The following is a 23,032-nucleotide window of genomic DNA, read 5'->3' as shown; positions in this document are numbered from 1 at the left end:
TAGTCATCCCTTACGCCACCACCATTCATTGATTCATACGTTCAACATGTGTTTATTCCAGTACCTACTGTGTGCCAGGCACCCTTCTGGGTACTAGAGATCCCTGAATGACAAGACAAGGCCTGTCTTCCTGGAGCTTACATTCTAGTGGGGACTTAGTAAGTAATAATTTCACATGAAGCTATCCCTATGAAGAGAGTAAAGCAGAGAACAGGATTGGAGGAATGTCATGTGAGATGTACTCTTAAATAGGATGGCCAAGGAAGGCTTCTAAGGAGGTAATACAGAGAAATAATAGAGGAAAGAGCCATATAGACACAGGGAAAACATCTCGTTTAGAGAGGAGAACAGAAGGGGAGCTTGGACTGAGAACAAACTTGGCTTGTCGGAGGGACTACAGTGGGCTGTTAGGGTTGAGCAGTGTGATCACAAGGAAGAGCCGCAGGTGATGAGTTCAGAGCTGGTCGTCAGGGGCCAGTCAGAGTGTACAACAGCAAGTACAGATTTAAACACTTTAAATCTGGTTTCCAGTTTTCAAAGGATTAAGGATGGCTGTTCTGTAGAAAGCAAACTATAGGAGTTGGTAAGGGTGGAAAGAGGAGACTGGTTGGGATGCCATTGGAGTAGATTAGAGTGCTAACAGCTTGCACTAGGATGACACAGCAGAGGTAACAAGCATTTGGAGTCTGAACTTATTTTGAAGATACAGCCTTCAGAATGGCCTTATTATATATGTGAGAGAACAGAGTCAAGAACGACTATGGTTTTGACCTGAGCAATTTAGTTGAGTGTAATTGCCATTCTTCAGATGGGCAAATCTCAAAGAGGAGTGGGTTTAGGATGAGGATGTCAAGTTAAATGTCGGATGTTTTAACTTTGACATTCAGGTGCAGGTGACAGCTAAACAACTGGTAAATAAAGTCTAAAGATGTAAATTCTGGTGTAATCAGCAAATATAAATAATAATTTACAGTCACCGGAGTCTGTGAGATTACCTAGGGAGGGAATGTAGTGAGAGGGGTGAGCCCAGGAAAACGTCAGCATTTAGCAGTTGAAAATATGATACGGAGGACTAAGACATGATGGGAACTCTTCCAAGGAGTTTGTATATATATCAATCAGTTAAGCCTTACAGTTATTTGAAGTGAACACAGCTATCCCCACTTTGTAGATGGGGAATCAGAGGCATAAAGAGATGAAGTGACCTGCCCAAGGTCACAGCTCCATGTGGCAGCACCTAGAATTCAAGGTACCCTTATTCCAACACCTGTGCTTTTTTAACCACTGTCCTCTACTGTTCCATCCAGCAAAGGATACTGAGAAGGTGCAGCTAGAGGGCTAGGAAACAAAAGTAGAGGAAGGTATTCTGGAAGCCCAGTAAAGAAAGTTCCTAGGAAGGAGGGAGAGATCAACTATCAGATGCCATTTTTGGGCCAAAGAAGAGTGCTGAGACTTGCTAACGGGATTTATCAAAATGAAGGCTTCTGGATGACCTTGAGAAATGTGGTTTTATTGGAGTGACGGGTTCGAAAGCCTATGTAAGTATATATAGATTAGGGTCAGGAGAGAATGAGAGATACAAGAAATGGATACAATGATTTTGGACATCTCTCTGAGAAGATGTGCTATATAGGGGAACAGTAAAACGGGGGTGAGCTGAAGGGAGATATAAGGTGAGGGCAGTTCTTCCGTGTTTATTTCTAAAAACTCTAGCATGTTCATTATTGGAAAACCCAGTAGAGGGGAAATTTTTGTTGCAAGAAAGAGGAGATATTTGCTAGGTTGATACTGTTACGTAGGTGAGGGTATGGATTCAGAGTTTGAACGTGGGGCACAGATGTTCACAGAGTAGTACGGATACAGGTGCAGGTAAATCGGTAGATTTGGTGGTAGGTAGGTGGATTAACAAAGCCTTTCTAAATGCCTCTTTTTTTAAAATATACCAACTAGGATAAATAAAATGTGGTATTTCCATTTAACAATACTTGATAATGAAAAGAAATGAAGTACTTATACATGCTACAATACGGATGGGCCTTGCAAAGATACGCTAAGTGAAAGAAGCCAGTCACAAAGGGTCACATATTGTATGATTCCACATTTATGAAATGTCCAGAATAGGCAAGTCCATAGAGACAGAAAATAAAATGTATGGTTGCCTGGGGGTTGGGGTGGAGTTGGGGGGAAACAGGAAATGATGGTTAATGGATACAGGGTTTCTTTTGAGGTGATGAAAATGTTCTAAAATTTATTTCGATGGTTGCCCAACTCTAAATATATTTAAAAAACATTGAATTACACCCTTTATGTGGGTGAATTGTAGGCTATGTGAATTTTACCTCCCAGAAGCTATATAAAACCAGCTAAGAATAGATAGGATTAAGGAGAAACAGGAACATGTGAAATAGATATCTAGAAACATAAGAATGTGAATTGAGTAGGGAAATTAGAATTGCTGGCCAGGATTAAGGGAGCATTTGTGGTTGTAGTTATAAATAAAATGAGACCAGTCAGCATGTTGGAGGTGGTGCCCAGCCATATTCAGGTGCAGGTTAGGTAGAAGAGTTGCATTTAAAACCAGTGTTGAGGTTTTTCCAGGCAACATGGTAAGGGAGAACCATGGACTCCGAGACAGGTAAGGAGGAAAGTAAAGACGTGAAGGGCATTGGGGACGTGATCCTAGTGGGATTGAAGGTTGTTCTGGGAAAGAGGGTCAGAGAGTGGGGTACTTGAAAATGAGAATTCGGAAGTGATAAAGTTACTTGTAATGAAAGGTCCAGGACTTCTAGAGGCGTTGGCTGTGGTAGAATGGAAGACAAGATGATGGGCGGAGAAGAGGTAGAAGAACCGCCTTTTCTACTGATTTGCCTTTTCAGGTGTTCTCTCTGCCCTTCCTCCTGCTCTCCCTTTCGTTTCTCACATAGCAAATCCTTGCTTTTTTTTTTTGAAAGATCCAACTTAAATTTACATCCTCCATGAAAGTGTTCAACTAACATTCTCCTGACATGTCATGGCCCACACTGGTCTCCAGTCATGATATCAGCCTTCCCTTCCTTCACCACCCCTTTAATTAACATACCTGTTCTTTATTTCCCATAATTACCAACGTCTTTGCTGTAGAAAGCACTGGCACCTCCCCTTTAATCTTGATTTTTACTTTTTAATTGTGAAAGTGGATTTTTTTGATTCATCATAGGAAATAGCCTTGGTTATTTAAACTGCAGTGTATTTCTTACACTTCTTGAATTTAAATAGAGACATTTGGGGCTGTCACTTTTTTCGTCTGCCTTAAAATCTTGCTGTATAGGAAATGTGGAGTCTTCTATCTATAGTGTGAGTTTCCCCAGGTCTGAACTCTTCCCTTTTTTGTTTCATCCATGTTCTGGATAAGTTAACACCATGGCTCTTCTGAGCTCTGTACATTTAATCAATCACTTCAGCACATTTCTACCAGGTGTAGCCTAGGCCCCTCCAACTCTCAGTATTAACATGTGAAATTTGTTGTCTGTCTCCAAAAATTGCTTCTCTTTCCAAATTCCTGCATTGAGTTGATGCCTTCATCCACCCACTCATTCGAAGCAGAGAGCTATGTTCCTCCATCTCTTATATTCTGCCGGTCCTGCCTACTAAAGGGCTGAAACCTGTTCTTCGTCTCTTGCACCTCGTTCAGTTGTCTCTCACCTCTCTTCCCTAGATTCTTGGAATAAGAGCCTAACTACTCTTCAGTGTCCTCTGCCTCCTTGCTTTCCTGTATACTATTTGCTGGAGGGGTCTTTCAGAAATGCACATGAGGATCATCCCTGCTAAAAATTCCTCCATGGTTTTCCCACCACTCTAGATCAAAGTCCAGGTTCCTTTTCATGGCATATAAGACCTGGATTGCCCTGGCCTAACTGTTCAGCCTCACAAACCTCATTTTTTTCTTTCGTAATTGGTAGCAATCTGTATTCATACAGATTCTTTCTAGCTGCTTCAATAATAAACCTCAGCTTTTCTCTCCTTGATTTTCATCAAAAGACATTCTGTTGCAATTCTCAGAACAACACACTTTACTGCTTCACTTTGCTAATAATAATAGGCTTTTCCAGAAGCCGCTGTTCTCTTTAACCAGTAATGTCCTTCCTTACATTGGCCTTGAATGTTCTCCCTTTCCTTTGGGACCCAATTCAGACATTCGCCGGGACTCCTGCTCAGGTTCACACACACTGACTTTGTCAGTTCCACCTTTGTCACCATAATAGTGTGTGCCACCTCCTATAGCAGTTGACATTTGTCTGTTTCTACTAGGTTATGTCCTGTTTGAAGGAAAAGATTATTATTATTTTTAATCTTTATATCCCCAGCACGTTAAATGTGTTAATAATGTAAAGCTTAGATGTTCAACATATGTATGAGTAAATGAATTTTTTTAAGTTTGTAACTCTAGAAGACTTGTCAGGTATTTCACGTCATACTTCCAAATAAAATGAATAATTGCTTTGAATGTCCTTTAGACTTGGGTAACTCACTGTGTATTCCATTGGTATATGCATCATGACAGCTTTCCTAATAAAAATAAAAATGAAATTCAGCTCTTATGCCTACCAAGAGCTTATGCCACCTGATATATTTTTTAATTAAATATAACTTATTATAAAAGCAGTACTTTTTTGTTCACTGCAAAACAACAGATGAGAAAAAAATATCTAATTCTACCACTTCTGTGGTCTGAAGGCCAAAATTTGGAGCCATGGGAATTCTGTTGGGGGAATCTGTAAACTTTGTTGGTCCGTAAAGGGTTAAAAGGAAATGAGCTTATTTACAAAAGAGGGAAAGAATTTGAGTGAATAATATTTTAAGTAAATCCCAAATATAAATATCCACATATATGGAATAGATGAATTAGGCTGTTTTTCTCTTTATAAAAAATGTGCTTTGTAGGAGTTTTAAATATATGGGTACTGTAAAAGTTAACCCTGTTAAATCAACCTGTATGTACCCTCAGATGCATGTTATAAAAAAACTTAGAGATGTGCTGATAGAGATCGGTTTATATTTTATAAAGAATCATTGCCCATTTGCTCTCTTCTGTACAAGATTGTGGTTGGCCTTGCTTCCTTTGGCAGCTGTCAGATTGGTAGCTGAGGAAGCCATCATTATGGGGAAATCAGGAATAGGACCTTTCCATTGTCCTGCAAAGGTCTGTTTCCTCTTAAAGGTTCATCTGAACTTAATTCTTTTGTTACAAGAAGATGCTTTGAACCCCTCCCCCATTTTTCTAGTGTTATTGAAAAACTTGCTTTTGGCCCCTTGAGCATATAGTTAGGCACTGGAATGTGCCACAGCAAGTCTTTAACAGTAAACATTTACCGTTTTCATCCTTGAGTAAAGCTGGTGGGAAAGTAAAGTTTGATTTGTTGAAGTGCTTCTCTATATGATGACTCTATTGAAGGAGGCTGTACATGGGTGCGCACATTTTATGTTGCTTGTTTTGAGTTAAAGTCCACAAATGTTGCGGCTCTAAGATTTCTTTAAAAAGTGGGAGCAAGGACATATCTTAGGTGCCTTGTTGTCCCCTGTATGGTATGTACTCAATATATGTTCACTAAATGATATGAAGAATGTTAGTTTGCCATGAATTTTATATCAGTCTGAGATAATAGTATAAGCTCTGTAATATGTTCATTGTCTGGGATTTCCTAAGGAGAGTGTAAAGAGTCTGTGGGGTCTTTGCCTTGTTCATCCAATTCATCATTTCTGGCTTTTCACTATGGTAATTAGCATTTCTCAACTTTAGGCCTGACATATGGAAGCATAATTTTTTCCCAGTTACCAGAGTGCTTGACTCTAAACAGTGGTGGATATTGGGGGACCAGGAGAGGCCAGTAAGATCTCAATGATCAGAAAAGAAAACTGTTGTGTTTTTGCAAAGTGAAATATTTAGTGTTAGGATACTTATCATCTGTCAAAATAGATGTGTAGAATAATAATTTCAGCACTTAACTGTGTGCCAAGCTCTGAGCTCATGCTTATGTACTTTATCCCATTTAATTTCAACAAGAGGCAGATATTATTTTCCCCATTTCTGAGGCATGTGTCCAAGGTTGCTCCTCTGTGAGATCCTTTTCACTGAATGTATTTCTCTTGAAGCATTTAAAAGAAAGTACTCTCTTTAAGTACCAAAGCGGTGAGTCTTCATGTTAAGAGTTATAAACTGATACACATACATTTTCCCGTCTACTCTATTTAGTGCCTAAGTCTGACAGAATAGTATTGGACCATATGTCCTGAGGAACAAAAACTGAAGTAGAAATTCTTGTCTATCATATTAGTATTAATTGTTTATGCAGAAAATCTAGGAGCAAATAGGACTTGTTAAATGTTTGCTGAAGTGAGTGGAAGTGATTGAAACTGTAAACATAAAATAATATGATGCTGGGGACAAAAAGATGAAGAAGTATTGGGTTTGCTCTCTGGTGGGTTTTCTGTCAGTGTCACGCAAGCATTTTTCTCACCATTGCCAGTTGATGGTCATAACCCACAACTTGGTCAAAGGCATTTCTGCAGTACATGGGTAAATGGCACAGTCTGACAATATCTGGAACATTTTCCTTTATTAGAATAACTCTTGTTGGTCATAGTATTTGCCTTGTGATGTTTATATTTGCAGAGAAATAAATTGAGAGAGACCATGATACCTGTTACTTAAGTTGTGAACCACACAGATCCTCCTTTTCCATGTTATTATAAATGATGGGTTGAATTTGCTTGACTCTTAAAGCATAAGCAAACCCTCCTGGAAATGGGAAATAAAGTAAGTCATTGTCACTTTCAGCAGCAGCACTAACTTTATCAGTTTTGCCACCTTTGGGAAAGTGAATAGAAGGTGACTGGCTGAGCACTCAGCATTGTTCAGCAGTCATTTCGGCATAGCAGTTTACACGTTATGCCGTGCTTTGAAGAGGGACTTGTAAAAATAAACTCTACGTTTGTGTATGGATCTTTATAAACATTAAAGTAATGCTTACTGCATAATAACTGCACAAAGCATTTTAATGATACAGAATCAAAGAAACCTCCCTCTTCACTGGATATTCTGGGTCATTGATCCCATTTTTTCCTAGTAAAAAGTCAAATTAAGACTTAGAGTAAGAAGTTTTCTTCTAAGAGTACACCTGAAATAACCTTCAGTTGGGTCAAATAGTTCAGTTCTTTATCTCATTAGTTCAGTTCTTTTATCTCAGCGCACATGTGTTTCTTAAGTATCGAGTGGTAAACAGCTATTAGTCAAGGCTATACAAGGAGAGTCTGACATACTCTTTCCAAAATTTGCTATGTAACAATTTCTTTTTTGCAGCTTATTTTGACCTGTACCTATATTAGGTAGATGTGTATACATAGTATGTAGCTCCAGGACTGCTTGCCCTGGGTTGTTACTGGGCCCTCACATTTTTCTGCTAGGTAGACAGGCAAACAGTATGAGATTTGAAGGTTTGGGGTTGAATTTCATTTTGCTTCAAGCTCCACAGGAAATAATTGAAAACAGAATATGCTGTCTTCTATGTTATTTTATTTACACTTTAATTTTTATTGCCTTGCAGGTACTCAAGGAGTTGCACCTGGCCCTGTAATTGGGCTCCAAGCCCCATCCACTGGTCTTCTTGGTGCCCGACCCGGCCTGATCCCACTCCAGCGCCCGCCAGGAATGCCTCCACCTCACCTGCCACGCTTTCCTCTGATGCCGCCTCGTCCCATGCCTCCGCATATGATGCATAGAGGTCCGCCACCAGGCCCCGGGGGCTTTGGGATGCCGCCGCCTCATGGAATGAAAGGTCCCTTTCCTCCCCATGGCCCCTTTGTCCGGCCCGGTGGAGTGCCAGGGCTCGGGGGCCCAGGGCCAGGCCCAGGGGGTCCCGAGGACAGAGACGGAAGGCAGCCGCCGCCGCAGCAGCCGCCGCCGGCACCGCAGCCGCAGCAACAGCCGCCGACGCAGCCATCGCAGCCGCAGCCGCCGACGCAGCCGCAGCCGTTTAGAAACGATAACAGGCAGCAGTTCACTTCAGGTAGAGACCAAGAAAGGTTTGGAAGAAGATCTTTTGGAAATAGGGTGGAAAATGACCGGGAACGGTATGGGAACCGTAATGATGATAGAGAGAATAGTAATCGTGAAAGGAGAGAGTGGGGAAGAAGGAGCCCTGACCGGGACAGGCACAGAGACTTGGAAGAGAGGAATAGACGCTCTAGTGGGCATCGGGACAGAGAGAGAGATTCTAGAGATAGAGAGTCTCGTAGAGAGAAGGAGGAAAACCGAGGCAAGGAGAAGCCTGAGGTGACAGACAGGGCAGGCGGTAACAAAACCGCTGAACCTCCCATTAGTCAAGTGGGAAACGTAGACACTGTTTCAGAACTTGATAAGGGGGAGTGTGAGTCTGCAGTTGTAAAACCTTCTGAAGAGTTACCTGCCGAGGCTACCTCATCCGTTGAACCTGAAAAGGATTCTGGCTCAGCAGCCGAGGCTCCTCGTTAGAGACTGGAATTTGTCCACATGTGACAGTGACACTTCCTGGAGTGTAGAGCTTGAAGTGTACAGATGCTGTATTATACTTGCTCCTGCTATATCACAGCCCCGCAGTAGTTGGTGGGGAATTGTAAGCAATTTGATTGCTTCCCTTCTATTTAAAAATAGCCACAAAATAACAAAAAATACTGAAAATATGAATAAATATTACCCTTTTTGCTGTAACTTTTTAAAAGTTTTGACTTTAAAAAGTTTACAAATCGTAATTAGAAGTGCTCTCTATTTTTTTTTTTTAATTTAAGACAAGGTAACGGTGAAAGCTCCTCAAAAACAATAGGGATGTTTTTAATAAACTCTATTTTCGTAACAAACTTTAATGTGTGCTATTCTTCCTACACTGCATTAAGGTGGAAAAGGATTGTTCACCATCAAAGTTTGAGCTGTTAATACTGTGTTGGAGTCTAAATTAGACTTGTATATTTGATGGAAATAGACATCTTTATGTAGTTATTCTCAAACACTTCATTTGTAATATTTTTTATTTTTAGCATTTCAATCATAAGGCAAAGGTTAATGGTTTTAATGTTAACTGAAAAGCTTGTTTTGGAATTCAGTCAAGGTCTTTTTTTGCCATTGGCTTTGTGGTAAATGTTGCCCTAAATAATTGTAAAAAAATTTTTTCGCTGGGGGGAAAAACTGGACCCCAGCATTACCCGTTGTACTATAAATTATCTGATTGCCTGGGTATTACTTATTTAGAAGGTTGGGTGTTTTTCTTAACCATCCCATTACATTTTTCAAAAAGGTGAAAGAAACATCAAGGTTAGTATTTGCAACCTAAAAGCTTTTTGTCTTATCTGTTTAAGGACTTAAATGCAACCTATTGTTTCTACAAGCCTTGCCTGTTGCCTTTCTTTACCATTTTTTAAAGTCCCCTGCTGGGCAGAGGTAAACTGAACTTTTTGCCACTTACAAAGTACTTTCTCTCTTTTCCTTAAAATTGTTGGGTTAACTAGGAAAAATAGTTGTAGGTTATCCAAGAGCTATTACATGAAGACATCCAAAGCCAAATCAAACCTATACCTGAAATAGTACAGAAAAGCAGTTACATAAAGCTGCTTACCTAGTGCCAAGGAAAAGACCGTTAACATAATCCAAGTATTTACGGCCTTGAAGCTTTTTTTCTTCTTAAATCATATTATTTTTAAACTGTCCTAGTTTCAGTGTGCGGAACAGATTTTTTTTCTTTACCCTCATCCCCAGGCGAAGCTGCTTTATTACTTTGGTTTTGAGTTTTCTGCAGCAAGACCTTTGTTTTGATGGGGGAAAATGTATTTATTTAGGGCAATGTTCTTGAGTCCCTGCCTTTGGAAAGTAAGAGAAAATCCAGTTTCATATATGCAGACTTGAGTTATAAAATTTATCCTCAGTTTTATGTTGGCCCACTGAGAAGTTTAAAAGTCCCAGCTGAAACTGCTTTTGGAAATAAATATACACCTGATTGATTAGTGTTCAGATTTCAAGGACTCGCAGCCCTGTATTCCCAATTGAAAGTATTAAGGTCACCCTATTTGCACATGACAAAACCCCAAAAGTACCAAGTGGTAGTAATTACACTTGAGGCTTTAAAGGACACAAGCAAGTCCTGTATTTGAGTCTTATCCCATTTATGTAACAAAACTGTACATTATGAAATCTGTTAGTGTTTGTTTTTAAATCCCCTACCTGATGGTAGTTGTAACCATTATTGTGAGCATTCTGTTATCACCAACTTCAAACTTTGAAAACAAACACGACAAATTCTTACTCTAAATTAGCTTTTCCTCTCCTAAGTGATCTTCGCTTGATAAAGTCCATCATATAATTTATGACCAACCAAAACTGTTGCTTATCTGGCTTCTCTATCAGAAGTAATATTCCATAATTTTCAATTAATAAACAACTATAACCCACAGTCAAACCTGAGTTAGATTAACACTTCACTTAAAAGCATTCTCTTACAGGTACATACTTCCATTAAGAGAAAGACTTGAATTCACTAACTGCGTGTGTCAGTTCTTGTATTTAAACAAACAGTCAGAACCCACAATCAAACATTTCTTTGCTTCCACCTTACAGTGGCATAATGATTTCTTTAAGGAGTTTATCTGAAAGCAGATTGTGCCAACCTCTACTTTTATTATAAAAAGTTCACGGTTCTACAAAAATGGAGTATGCGCTATTTGACAGGTAGGTAAGTCTTCTCAGCTACCTGAGGCTCTAACTTGCCATTCACAATTTCACTGAGTTATCAAGGGGCTCTCTTCAACCATAACATCTACTTTTTAAAATAAGGGTACCACTTTAATTTCCCTAAAGCTAACAAAGGATAGCCTATTTGTCTGAGATTAAAGTTCAGCTTAGTCTTAGCTAAATGTACCAGTTGCTAAAATTTTAAACATTTTGATCTCATTTAAAACAAACACTTTCAAAAAAGAGCTCTATGAAATAGTTAATACCTGTCAACATATTACTAAATCTGTTCCGTTCAAACTCTGTGTAGGAGTATCAGAGCTAATTTAGAATTTCAATTTAGATACTTTAATAGGCTCAAAATACAGTGCCACAGAGAATGTTTATTGCAGGCTTGAGTGAGAACTGAAGAAATTCAGACAAATAATATCCATATGTGACTAAGTTTGGCAAAATACAGAGACCATTGAAATTGAAACAGACACTTTGAGTATGAGCCTTATACAAATCTTCAAGTGATCATAAATCAGTTCTCATTACAGGTACTTAAAGCAATTAAAAGTCACAAAATACACTTTTAAGGTTACGGTGTTTAATGTTTATCTAGTTAAATTTCTACAACTAGCAAGATAACATATGAGTTACTAGGACTCAAGACCACCTCCTAGGGAATGTTTATTGGGCGATCCCAATTACACCACAGGCCAAACGACTTCCAGCGTTTCCTGTCTTTGTACTTTCTTCATTTCCACCTCTGCCCAAGTCATCTGGTTTTTCATGGACCTTTAAAAAATTTTAAGAACACATTAACTTAGGGCTATCAAGCAATTACCATCTCTTCTCAACAATACCCAAAAGACTTTTAAGAACCATTTAATATTAGAAAATAACATGTTAAAATAATTTTACTAGGAGGAAAGTATGCTAATATTTAGTAGTAAAAAGTAGAAACTACTACTCAAAGCTTTTTCTTGATGATGCAAAGAAATAGTTACCCTTAAACACTAGGTAAGCAGTGCTATCTCTAAATGAAATACAAAAAACCCATACAATTAGGTTACACGGCTGCCACATGCTGAATCCAACATGAGAAATTCTAGTAATCTTAGTTACAGTAGTCATTCTTTTATTGTATAAATTGCTTTGGGGGGGAAAAAAAGTGAATAACAAAAAAGAACATCAAAATCATGCCTAAAATGCCATAAATCATGCCATAAATAAGAGGTAATCCTAAAAATATCTTGACGTATTCAAGCAGCAGTATTTTAAATTTTGCTCATCAAACACTGATACGTGATTTTTCTGCTTCACAACTACAGGTGAAGAAAATTCTAAGAATAAAAGGGTCAACTAAAAGGAGGTGTCTACTGAATGTTAACTGTCCTCTGGGGCAGGCAAAAGGGAGCCTATCCTAGCTGGTGTTCTGTATGAACCAGATGCAGCTCTACGTAACTTGGGGCAACTGCTTCCCACATATTAAGCAAGTGATGATACCTGCCGACATGAATGAATATTAGTATTGAGGTCCATCCGATTTCAGACTTAAGATGCTCTAGTTAATAACTACAAGGGGGAAACCCAGTAGTGGCAAGGAAGTCTGGCCACTTAAAAACTAGATAAAGACCACTCCTGTTTCTGTAACACAGATCTAATTAATATGATCAAATGTAATCTACTTTATTACCGCATCTTAGCAAAACAGTGTTCTTAACTGACCTAGATCATTAATTCATCTTCACTGTAATCATCCAATAAAATAATTGCTTTTCCTAATCTGAACTAAAAGTACAATTTATATGGATCCTTAGAAACCAGGACTAATAATCATGAAATCATGAAAACATACATGACCATGTGTTAGAAGAAATTTTATGCATATTATTATTATATGAACACTTACCACCATTGTGCGGCCAATGATGGAATGGTCTCCGGAGAGTGAGATTATACAATCTTCAATACACACTTCGGCCACACCATTTTTGTCAGCCTTCACATTGCCCAGGTCTCCAACATGCCTAACATTGAAAAAGCGTTAGAGGGATTAGGACTGGTTTCTATTTAACTTTCGTTCATGAGCTAAATTAAAAATGGACTGAGTCAGATATATAAGGGTGGGCTAAGAGGTGGATATAGTCTATACCAAATAGAACCCACTTTTCCAGACTGACAAAACCTTGAAAACATGTAAGTTTAAAAACAAGTAACTAGATGTTCTAGACACACAGCTCTTCAAACACAGGCTTCAAATCTATACAGCAATGCTCTGGGAAGAGTGGTGGGATGGGGTGCACCTCTAATCTCAAGAGGTAAAGGACCAAAGGGTAAACTCTAAGTTACTGAGTTATGCCTGTTAATTCCTGGCATGGCTAAGAGAGCTATGCCCCTAGGGCCTCTGATATAAAAATAAATTAATCCTTGTCCTTAAATTTAATATTTTCCTGAAAGGCTCTCAGAAAACAAACATATACAAATGGGAGTCTCACTGAATTTTCAATATCAAATTTTTATCTACAAACCTTCCAGTGTTTCACAATGGTTTATTTTGCTAGTGGTTGACAGTACTGTTATTCATGACATTTCCTGTATTAGTTCCCTTTGACACTTGTATGAGCTCTATATTCAATAAATGCTACAAAACCAAATCGTTTTAAGTGTCCCTATTTGTCAATTCCTTAGCCCAAGGAGTAAGCCATTCCAGCACTTGGGGGCAAGGGGTTACATGGGGGCAAGAAACTCAAGAGCAGAGGTGCAATTATCTTAGCATGCAGTTTGCAAGTCGTATACCCATACTGCTCCCTCAAAGCCGTCGCTATTATTTCAAAAAGAGTTAAGGTCACTCACCTCTCTTCATCCTCTGGCCCACCGTGTTTTTTGGATAGAGGATTAAAGTGAGGACCTGCACTGGTACAGCCTGTTTACAAAACAAAAACAAAAAAAAGTAGCTAAATTATGAATCAAAATTCCAAAATAAGTTCTAAAAAGAAACTGGTCATTGCTAAAAACCTCAAATGGAGAAAGTACTCACCCACACTGTGACTTCTAGGCTAATAAAAACAGACAGCAACACGTTAAACAAAATGGGCAGGGAGTAAAGACAAATTCTAACTACTACTGTGTAACACTGGTAAAGTTAAATTAATACCCTTCTCTGGGCTTTGGTTTCTTCACTGCCCTGTAAAATGAGAAGGCCAAGACCTGATCTTCAATGGTCTGGTTCTTCTATTAAAATCCCATGATTATGATCCTACTTCATACGACAACAGCACACCTCAACTACAAAAAACTTATCTCCCCAGCAACATACTACCAGGCAGCTCTCCTGTTTATGGCCTTTACTTTGTGCATGCAGAATATAAAACGGCACCTTAATCCAAGGGCTGCTGCCCGGCACAACTCGGGGGCATTCAGACTGTATTCTGTAAAAATGGCACTCCAGTGCACCAGGGAACAGCATTCACATAGAACACAACCACAACAATGCAGGCGACTCTTTCATGACATGGTTCTTCATTCAACAGCTGATAGAAAGTTTCCCGTTTACAGCTTTTATCCATCCTCTACCCAGGGAGAAGACATGCAGGTTACGGAAAGTAGCACAGTAAGTCGAAGCCACAGAGCAATCACCTCCCAAAGCAGAAGCAGTAAAACCAAAAAAAAACGACTTGAGGAATTTTTTTTAGATTAATAATTTATTTTGGCTGCACCGGGTCTTCGTTGCGGCATGTAGACTCTTCGTTGCAGCATGCATGCGGGATCTAGTTCCCCTACCAGGGATCCAACCCGGGCCCTCTGCATTGGGAGCATGGAGTCTCACCCACTGGACCACCAGGGAAGTCCCGGGACTTTATAATTATTGAAATGGATCAAATCTGATCATTAAATCACTATTTACAGAAACCAAATTATGGAACATTAAAAACAAGTTCTAAGACGGAGGGGATATTATATATACATATAGCTGATTCACTTCATTGTACAGCAGAAACCAACACAACACTGTAAAGCAATTACACTCCAATAAAATAAACACACACACACGTTCCAGCAAAATGAATTAAGTTCTCATCATAAAAAGTCTAAACACTAAGTTTACTCAAATACGGCAATTTAACCCATAAGCTTTTGCTGACTTGCTTCTAAACCCAACTTGAGAAAATGAAGCACAATCCAAAGCGCAAACAGTTTACACCGCCTCATCAGTTTGTACCTTGCCCCTCCCCGATAAGGCCCTTAGGCTAGAGGCAAAGAGCTACCTCGCGGGGTTATGCAGATAAATGCACCCTGCTTGCCACACCCGCCCTCAAGCCCCAGCTCACCAACACCTGGGAATAAAGGGGAAGGTCAGAAAGAAGCTGTGTTGTTTTCTATTGTTTTCTTAAAACACACCTGAGACTCTTACATAATCAACCCATAATCACGATACAAAACATCAACTTCTTCTCCTTCCATTCCACAGGGAAGAGTCAAAAGCGATTTTTATCCCTGAGATTGACTTTAGTAGTCATATTAACTTGACTTTTAAAAAAACTGTCGCAAGTTTTTAATGTTTGGGGGTAACTACTCAGTTTATCTTACTAGGTGAAATAACTGTCAGTCACTAAACCAGCACAACACCCACCTTGTGTATTATCTCCAAATTGATGGACATGGAATCCATGACAGCCTTCAGTCAATCCTGTAATGGATCCCGATACCACGACCGTCCCATCTTCCTTTATTCAAAGAAAAGTGCAAGAAGTTTGAGACAGCAAATACTTCTGAACAAAGAAAACAGTTGAATTATCTTTACCACTCACAGGAAAGTGAAAAGAACATGGACTCAGGAGTCGAAAAATCTGTGTCCAAATCCCAGGTCTGCCACTTTCTAGCAGTGAACCTCCAGCAAGCTGCTAAACTACTCTATTCATACGTAATATGAATAAGTTCTTGTTTATTATGTAAATACTTCAAATAGGTCGTACTTGCGCATAGTGAGTGTATGTGTACAAATCAAACTTTTGAACCCAAATGTTAGCACATCATACACTTTTTAGCACCCTACTTTCTTCATGCACTCTTCTATGTTAGCAATCATATAAATTTGCCTTAAAAAGAATAAAAATATCCAACTTGCTACCCTAGGATCCCTGTTCCCCACTCTCCACCAGAGGGGTGTTTATCAGTTTCCAGCACGGATATTTTTGATTTACAGCCAGAAGATATCTTGCCTCACTGCCCCTGGGGGACTGACCCTAGTCCAACCAGAAGTACTGCTTTCTCAAGTCTTTTCAGGCATTGAAACCTAGATAACCTTTCCACTACTGAGACCAAAAAGAAAGGACAACAAAACACTAGAGCAGGTGAAAAAAAACACACTGCAATTCAGGCAGTGGTGATGGATAATGGTACCGCATGCTACATATTGAAATCAAAGAAGTTATTTCTACAGCTACAAAGAGATCTTAGGAAGTAAAATGAAATAGACACAGCATCCACACCATAGAGCAATACATGACGGTGTCTTTGTTTTTTAAAAAGCCAAGGCCAACAGTTACAAGAGGTGTTAGCCTTGAAGATCGGACTTTCCACTGGCTAGATACCACTGCTCAACGGAAGTAGCCTGGCAACCGTTGCCTCTTGTGTTTCTTTTTGAGAATAGATACACTATGATTCTTCTACGTACAACCTTCAATTTTGGAAAACCCCAAATGTGAAAGTTATTCCCCAAAACACGCCACGTTATCAAGAGCACAGACAGACAAACACGGCAGGTTCTTCCAAGCCTCCACTTAATTGGTAATGCATAGAGCACAAGAAGTTCAACAGTAAGCTGCCTGGGTACAGCCCTGCAGGGACCAGGCTATTGTCAAATGAGTAAAACAGGTCAGGGAAGCAGGAGGAATGTAAACTGGTCCAGCACAGCGTTGCCCTGGACTAATGAAGGCTCAGTATGGGCAGATCTCCAGATTTTTCAAGAGAAGCTAAGAATCTGGACTTACAGGTGAAAATGTCCGATTTTTGAAAACTGGAAACTAATCCAAAATTTTAAACACTCAATAGGCCAAGAAATACAGTTTACTGTCAACTTAATACACCTGCATATCCAAGGGTCTTTATCAGGTACAAAGGGCACCACCAAAATGAAGTTTGGAACTTAAAAGAAGGGAGCCATAGAAGCTGCTCAGGGAAGGCGGAAAAACCAGTTTAACTTCCGAATGCAACACCAGGAGCCGTTTTCTCAATGGCCACAGGGAAAGAATCCCTCAGAGGCTTCTTAGGTTCTCTAGTGGAGAGGAAAGAGGATGGACAAAACAAAGTCTCGCAAATGAAAACAGCAAAATTCAGTCAAATGTCTGGCTTTTCCAGAAAATCTGGAAACCACCTAAAGGAAGAAATTAAGCTCAAATATAAACTCTCTCTCGTTTAAATCTCACAGATGGGACATTTACCTAGATTACTGTGCATGCCCTCTCACATTTCCATAAACCACTTTAACGACTAAATCTCATTCGTATCTTAAATACTCCCTCATGATTAACAAGCCAACATAAACAATTTTCCACCCACTGGTAACCTCACTAAGATTTGGGGGGACAGTCTTATCACAAGCACCTTCCTCACAACACCTGTGTTTTGCAGTATTATCAGTGAGTACGTCTGTACACTTTATTTTACAAGATTTGTTCAGAGGTTTATCCGCTACCATCTCAGTAACAGGTCCACCGGTAGAGAAATTTCAAAGTCACTTTACAGGGAATTTGTTTAAACGAATGCTCCATGAACAGAAGTGACAATTCCATGCAATGGAAATACTCTAGGTCTCCTACCGTTGGACTTCCAAACCTCATCCACTACCCTCTACCAACAGGAATTCTCAATCCTCCGTGCACTGTTAAGAAGCTTTAAAAAGAGCAACACTCAGACTGCACCCCATCAGGTTTTGATGTAATTGATCCGGAGTTGAGCCCTGGTATCTGTATTTTAAAAAGCTCCCCAAATGAGTCTGCTGTGCACCCAGAGTTAAAAGTCGCTCCTCTGGAAAGCCCCCAACAAGGGAGGCTGTTAGATGATCTCTGGCTTTTGGAGCTCTGACCAGGGCCGTCCTCTTTGCCCTTAAAGGATGACCCTGACCTAGAGCAGGGGTCAGCAAACTTTTCTGTAAAGGATCACTATCGCCTACTCTTGTTTTCACGACCTTTTAAACACAAACATATAAAAGCATAAATATATAAAAGCCACTCAGCTCGAGGGCTGTACAAACACCGCCTCGGGACAGATTAGGCCCGCGGGCCGCAGTCTGCAGACCCCCTGAACTAGAGAGCTCAAGCTGGAAAGGAAGTCCCAAAGGGATACGGATGCTACGAGACCCAGACGGCCCAGCCGCATCCGCCGCCCCCGGGTCTCAAGGACCGGCCAGGCCTCAGACTGCGCAACTCAGCATCCGCGGTATCTCAGGACCCAAAAACTGAGCCCGCAAGAAGGGCCACAGCGTCCTCAAGCACCTCAGGTCTCCGCCCGGGCCTACGGACGCCGAGGAGGCGCCGGGGCAACCGGCTTTCCTCCCACGCTTCCTCTCCTCCCTCCGAAACTCGCGGTGGTCGGCACCCACAGGGCCGCCGGGTGTTCCCTCCCTGCACTCCCGCCCAGGCCTCGCCACGCACCACCGCTGCCGGCTCGCCCGGTGACTCAGCACTCCGCGGTCGCGCGCCGCACGGCCGAGGACCCGGGGTACGCCGACCCGCCGACCCGCCGACCCACGCGCCAGGGGCGTGGCGAGGGCGGCCCGAGGGCCCGCCGGCCGCTCCCGGGCACAGGTGTGCGGGCACGGCCTCGCCGCCGGTCTCCCCCCGCCGGTCCTTGCCTTTTGCTCGAAGTGGATGGTACCCTGCACCAGGCCGTCGCCCTTCAGCACGCACACTGCCTTCGTCACCATGACTCGCGGGGACGCGCTCCGGTCCACTGCGAAGGCCACACAAGAAGCGAGAAACAACACACAAAACGCCGACGCAAACAGAGGACACAGCGCCGCGCCGAGCCGCGGCACCTTTATATGCCGGGCCGCCGCGCCCCGCCCACCCTGGCCTGGAACCAATCGCCGCCCGCGCTCTCAGCCCGCTCCCCACGGGACGCGAGTGGCCGGGAACCACCGGGGGCGGGGCCAAAGGGCCGCTTGTGGCGCCTTGCCTTTCGCGCCGTCGGCTCCCTCCGCCCGGCGCCCGTAAAACGCCCAGAAACCTGGAACGGTGGAGAAAAAGAGTTCTTCTCCTCCAAAGGGTGTAGTCCGTGGATTGCAGTACACAAAATAAGGAAAATGAGGTATACGCGGCACGCCTTGAAGATCTGAAGTCCCTTTGTCTGGAAATGTAGTTAGTTATAACTGACTTTGGTCATAATATTGTCGCATTTGTTTCTTTAGAAGTTGGGACTGTCAAGCTGGGTGCTTTTGATAGCTTTTACTTTTTAATTGTCTTGTGTTTTGGGTTTCGGAGGGTATGTAAAGTCGACGCATCTCAGTCCCTGGTCCCACCTTTTCTTCCCTGCAATTTTCGTAGTCCTGAACGTATAGAGTTACTTGGTTATCAGAATTGTGTATTCTTTTCGAATATTTCCTGTTTGGCAAGGCCACAAACGTGAAAATACCAAAGAATGTCAACTGATTGATTTCTCCATACCTCTGTGTTTTGTCTGACTGCTGCCCCAAATGTCAAGGAAAAGGGTAGAAGGGGTGAATAATTTATGATACCTCCGTACCTCAGAGTATTTCTTATCCTTCAAGGAAAAGACTTCAAAAACATGAAATGAGCAAACAGTACAAACTACTTCTGTGGGTTTTTATTTAAAAGTATAAACATATTTACTTGTGTGCTCAGAAATCTAGAAAGATGTACAAGAGACCATGGGTGGGTACCTTTGGGGAGTGCAAATTAAACTTTTACTAATGTTCTCTCAAAACATTTTTTTATGATGGATGTTCATTTGTCTGCCACAGTTTGGCTTAGAATGAGAATTCCCCTCCCCCCGCCAACACACACACATACTTTTGTTGGCAGAACAGTTTGATAAACCAGGGGGCTGGAGGGGAACATCAAGAGAAGGGTTTTCATCTTCCCTCCCTACGGGGCTGCCTGAATAACAAGGATGAGTGAACTGTTTTCAGAGGTGAGGTTAATTTAACCTGGAAGCATGCTTTGAACTTACCCAGAAAACTCGTTAAACTGCAGGTTGCTACGTTTCTGACTCAGCGAGTGTGGGGTGGAAACCTGGAACTTATATTCCTACCTTATGCCCAGGTAGCGCTGATGCTGGCACTTTGAGAAACTCTGACTTGCAGGTGTTTTTCATGCCCAGTGAAGTATGCAAGTTGAGGGCAAGAGCTGGACCTACTTGACTCAAAAGAGGAGATAGAGAAAGCATCCCGAAAAGAAACATGGAGTCAAGGAGATCCAGACAGGGGCCAATAAGGGACACACCTAAGGGAGAAGAGCTCTGGCTGCTGGGGATTTCTGTTTTTGTTTTGTGGGATTGAAATCCTCCCCATCTCCCCGTGAACTCCAACGCAATCTGCGTTTCCCTCTAATGCTCGGTAGGGAGGATTTAGTTCTAAGGATGACGAAACACTGACACCTAGTTCAAGGCCAGAGTGAAACAAAGCAGAAGCTGATTCAGCCACGTCTTGGCTGTCCGTTACTTATTTACTTAATTACACCCTTGGACTCAAAGGCATCCTCTGTCAGAGATACACAATCCACATTTTTTTATCATCCTCTTGAAAGTATACATATTTGTAATTGTGCTTGTTGTACTTACTAGCATTTCCCAGATAGCTGACTTGTGCCAGGCAGTTGCATAAATGTGCAAATCCCAGCCACAGAGTCTTTGCCCAAGGCCAAAGTTTCTCTTTGGCCTCAAAGTTCCAGGAAGTTGGAATCAGATTTCAGTTCACTCGCCAACAAAGCAGCCCATGTACAGAGTGGCCCTGGGATCCTGAGTCCCTCCTCTTTTGAGATATGTAGACAAAGCCTGGGTCAGTGCCAGGGCTTGTGTCATGCAGGATTAGAGGACCCCTGGGGTTTATTCCTACTCCCGCCCTCACACCTGGGCAAGGGAGTCCCACACTTTAGAGGGCCCTGTCCTGTTCCTCCTCAGGCCACATTTCCCCTGAGGGAGTGTGGAGCCAAGAAAGTGCTTCCACCCAGAATCTTACCCCTCCTTCTAGAACAAGGTTAAGGAATATAAATACGTGATCTTGAACAGTATTTGTTTGCTCCTAAGACAGCCTGTGCAGATGACTAAGCAGCTTACCGTGTGTCATTCTGGCATTCCTGTGGTTGAAAATCAGTGTTTGGGGACCTCTGTGGTTAAGAGGTAAGCAAGAAGGTAGACCAGAAATTCGGTCTGGCGTTTCCATCCTTTTCCTCTTCCTCTCCTTCCTTTCTTAGGACTCACTCTTCCCCTTTCTCCTTTATCTCATCTCTCTCTTTCCCCAAATCATTTTTTTCTCCTGTAATCCCAAGGTGATACCCCCTTTACACCTTCCTCATGCTCAGTAAATAAGTAGTTTTTTAATTTCCTTCACATCACACATCACAAAGGGATTATCACCAAGACCTTTGCTGATGAAAAATATGTTTTTATATGAATTGTAGGAAAATGTCAGAACTAGGGAAAATACAAAAGAAGCAAAGTACAAAGAGAGAAGCTTTTTAAAATATTTATTTATTTATTTATTATTTATTTTTTATTTTTATTTTTGGCTGCGTTGGGTCTTCGTTGCTGCGCGCGGGCTTTCTCTAGTTGCAGTGAGCAGGGGCTACTCTTCGTTGCGGTGCGTGGCTTCTCACTGCGGTGGCTTCCTTGTTGCGGAGCACAGACTCCAGGCGCGCAGGCTTCAGTAGCAGCACGCGGGCTCAGTAGTTGTGGCGCACGGGCTTAGGTGCTTCGCGGCATGTGGGATCTTCCCAGACCAGGGATCGAACCCATGTCCCCTGCATTGGCAGGCGGATTCTTAACCACTGCGCCACCAGGGAAGTCCCAAGAGAGGCTTTTTTAAATGCTAAGAAATAAATGCGCTAATAACTAAGAAGCAGGGACTTCCTTGGTGGTCCAGTGGTTAAGACTGCACGCTTCCAACGCAGGGAGTGCAGGTTCAATGCCTGGTAAGGGAACTAAGATCCTACATGCTGCGCAGTGCAGCCAAAAAATAAAAACAAAATAACTAGGAAGCAAATTAAAAACAGTTAAAGGCAGTATTAGCTAGTCCTACCTGCATATATTTAATGTTAGTAAATTCCAAAAACTGGAAGCTATTACCAGTAAACAGTGTGAGAAGATTATATCCCAGAATCACAAAGTATCTGAGGCATTTTTGGAAGTTGGAGAGGGAAAAGTATAAAAATTAGTTTATATTGTTAGTAAACAGGAGTGAACAGTCTGGGATTAGAAATTTGCAAACTATAATTGAGAGTTAGCTGTATATTTAATAATCTTGGCTATAACCTGTCATACGCTCTCTGTTTAGCAGTTGCAGCCTGGGCTCAGGCCCACTCTGGCCCACTGTATCATCTTGGGTAATTCTCTCTAGAACTCAACTGTAAAGCAAAGGCACCTGGGTTAGGTACAGTGCTTGTCCACACTGGCTGCACCTCAGAACCACCTGGGAGATTTTTGAAAACAGTGTGCTTGGGCCCAATTATATTCACATCTTCAAATTGCATATATTTAAACAGTAAATGCATATTACATTGCTCTAAGATACATAAGAAACCAACAATGGTTTTCACTGGAAATGGGCTGCTTACCTTGGCACTTTCCATCCCATGAAGAAAATAAACTTGCATTTGATTAAACAAGCATAACCAGGTTTCTGTAACATGAGGTCGAAACAATTTCTAACTGACGAGATGAGAAGCCACAAAAGGAGTTTTTGCAGGAAGCAGCTTGATTGTGTTCATGGGTAAGGTCAGGGTGCATCTGGGTGCCTGAGGAACCTCGAAGGGCTGAGCTGGAAGTGTCCTTTTGGACACAGATGCGAACCTCAGGGTCACCCCTAAGTGTAGGCTCTGTATCAAACTCAACACACATGCTATTCAGATTTGTAAGGAAAATGTAGTTACTCATTCGCTTTAGGGGATATAATTGTCTTCACGATTCTCTACCACTCTGGGTAGGAAACTGGTGAGACTTAGGCATCAATGACATATTCTCAAGTTCGTCTGGTTTAAACAGTCTCTTTAGAGCAGTGATTCTCAAACATTAATATACCTTAGAATCAGCTGGAAGGCTTGTTAAAACTCAGGTTGCTGGTCCCCAACCCCATAAGTT

At 41.6% G+C, this 23,032-nt stretch overlaps 3 protein-coding genes across 8 annotated transcripts in view; 2 read left to right on the top strand and 1 right to left on the bottom strand.

Annotated features, from left to right (window-relative positions):
• The window catches only part of SCAF4 (SR-related CTD associated factor 4), a 59,873-nt gene extending 48,886 nt beyond the window's left edge, over positions 1-10,987 (top strand). For all 4 annotated transcript variants that reach the window (XM_057545022.1, XM_057545021.1, XM_057545023.1 and 1 more), the window contains exon 20: positions 7,581-10,987. In XM_057545022.1, coding sequence (XP_057401005.1) covers positions 7,581-8,506 — 926 coding nt within the window. In that variant the 3' untranslated portion in view covers positions 8,507-10,987. The remainder of the gene's footprint in view (positions 1-7,580) is intronic.
• A 105-nt stretch (positions 10,988-11,092) lies between these two features.
• SOD1 (superoxide dismutase 1) lies at positions 11,093-18,746 on the bottom strand. The gene is made up of 5 exons (XM_007183692.3): positions 18,573-18,746; positions 15,351-15,444; positions 13,574-13,643; positions 12,630-12,747; positions 11,093-11,512 (listed from the first exon to the last, which is right to left on the bottom strand). The coding sequence occupies exons 1-5, from the start codon at positions 18,642-18,644 to the stop codon at positions 11,405-11,407; spliced, it is 462 nt and encodes a 153-aa protein (XP_007183754.1). The 5' UTR covers positions 18,645-18,746; the 3' UTR covers positions 11,093-11,404.
• Positions 18,747-18,757: 11 nt separating this feature from the next.
• The window catches only part of LOC130708084 (uncharacterized), a 96,785-nt gene continuing 92,510 nt past the window's right edge, over positions 18,758-23,032 (top strand). For all 3 annotated transcript variants that reach the window (XM_057545025.1, XM_057545024.1, XM_057545026.1), the window contains exon 1: positions 18,758-19,027. In XM_057545025.1, the coding sequence (XP_057401008.1) occupies positions 18,762-19,027 (266 nt within the window). In that variant the 5' untranslated portion in view covers positions 18,758-18,761. The remainder of the gene's footprint in view (positions 19,028-23,032) is intronic.

The sequence above is a fragment of the Balaenoptera acutorostrata genome, chromosome 4, assembly GCF_949987535.1.
Source record: "Balaenoptera acutorostrata chromosome 4, mBalAcu1.1, whole genome shotgun sequence".
Taxonomy (NCBI): Eukaryota; Metazoa; Chordata; class Mammalia; order Artiodactyla; family Balaenopteridae; genus Balaenoptera; species Balaenoptera acutorostrata.
The sequence above is the reverse complement of the archived record's forward strand: the minus strand, read 5'-3'. Positions and strand labels throughout refer to the sequence as shown.

What these genes read in the sequence shown, in the direction of transcription:
- SOD1 (XM_007183692.3), bottom strand. Translation starts at nt 18,644, where the DNA reads ATGGTGACGAAGGCAGTGTGCGTGCTGAAGGGCGACGGCCTGGTGCAG. An exon ending in ATTTGGAGATAATACACAAG is followed by an intron (nt 13,644 to 15,350) that starts GTGGGTGTTGTG and finishes TTTTGTAAACAG; the next exon opens with GCTGTACCAGTGCAGGTCCT. An exon ending in GGGCCAGAGGATGAAGAGAG is followed by an intron (nt 12,748 to 13,573) that starts GTGAGTGACCTT and finishes TTTCAATGTTAG; the next exon opens with GCATGTTGGAGACCTGGGCA.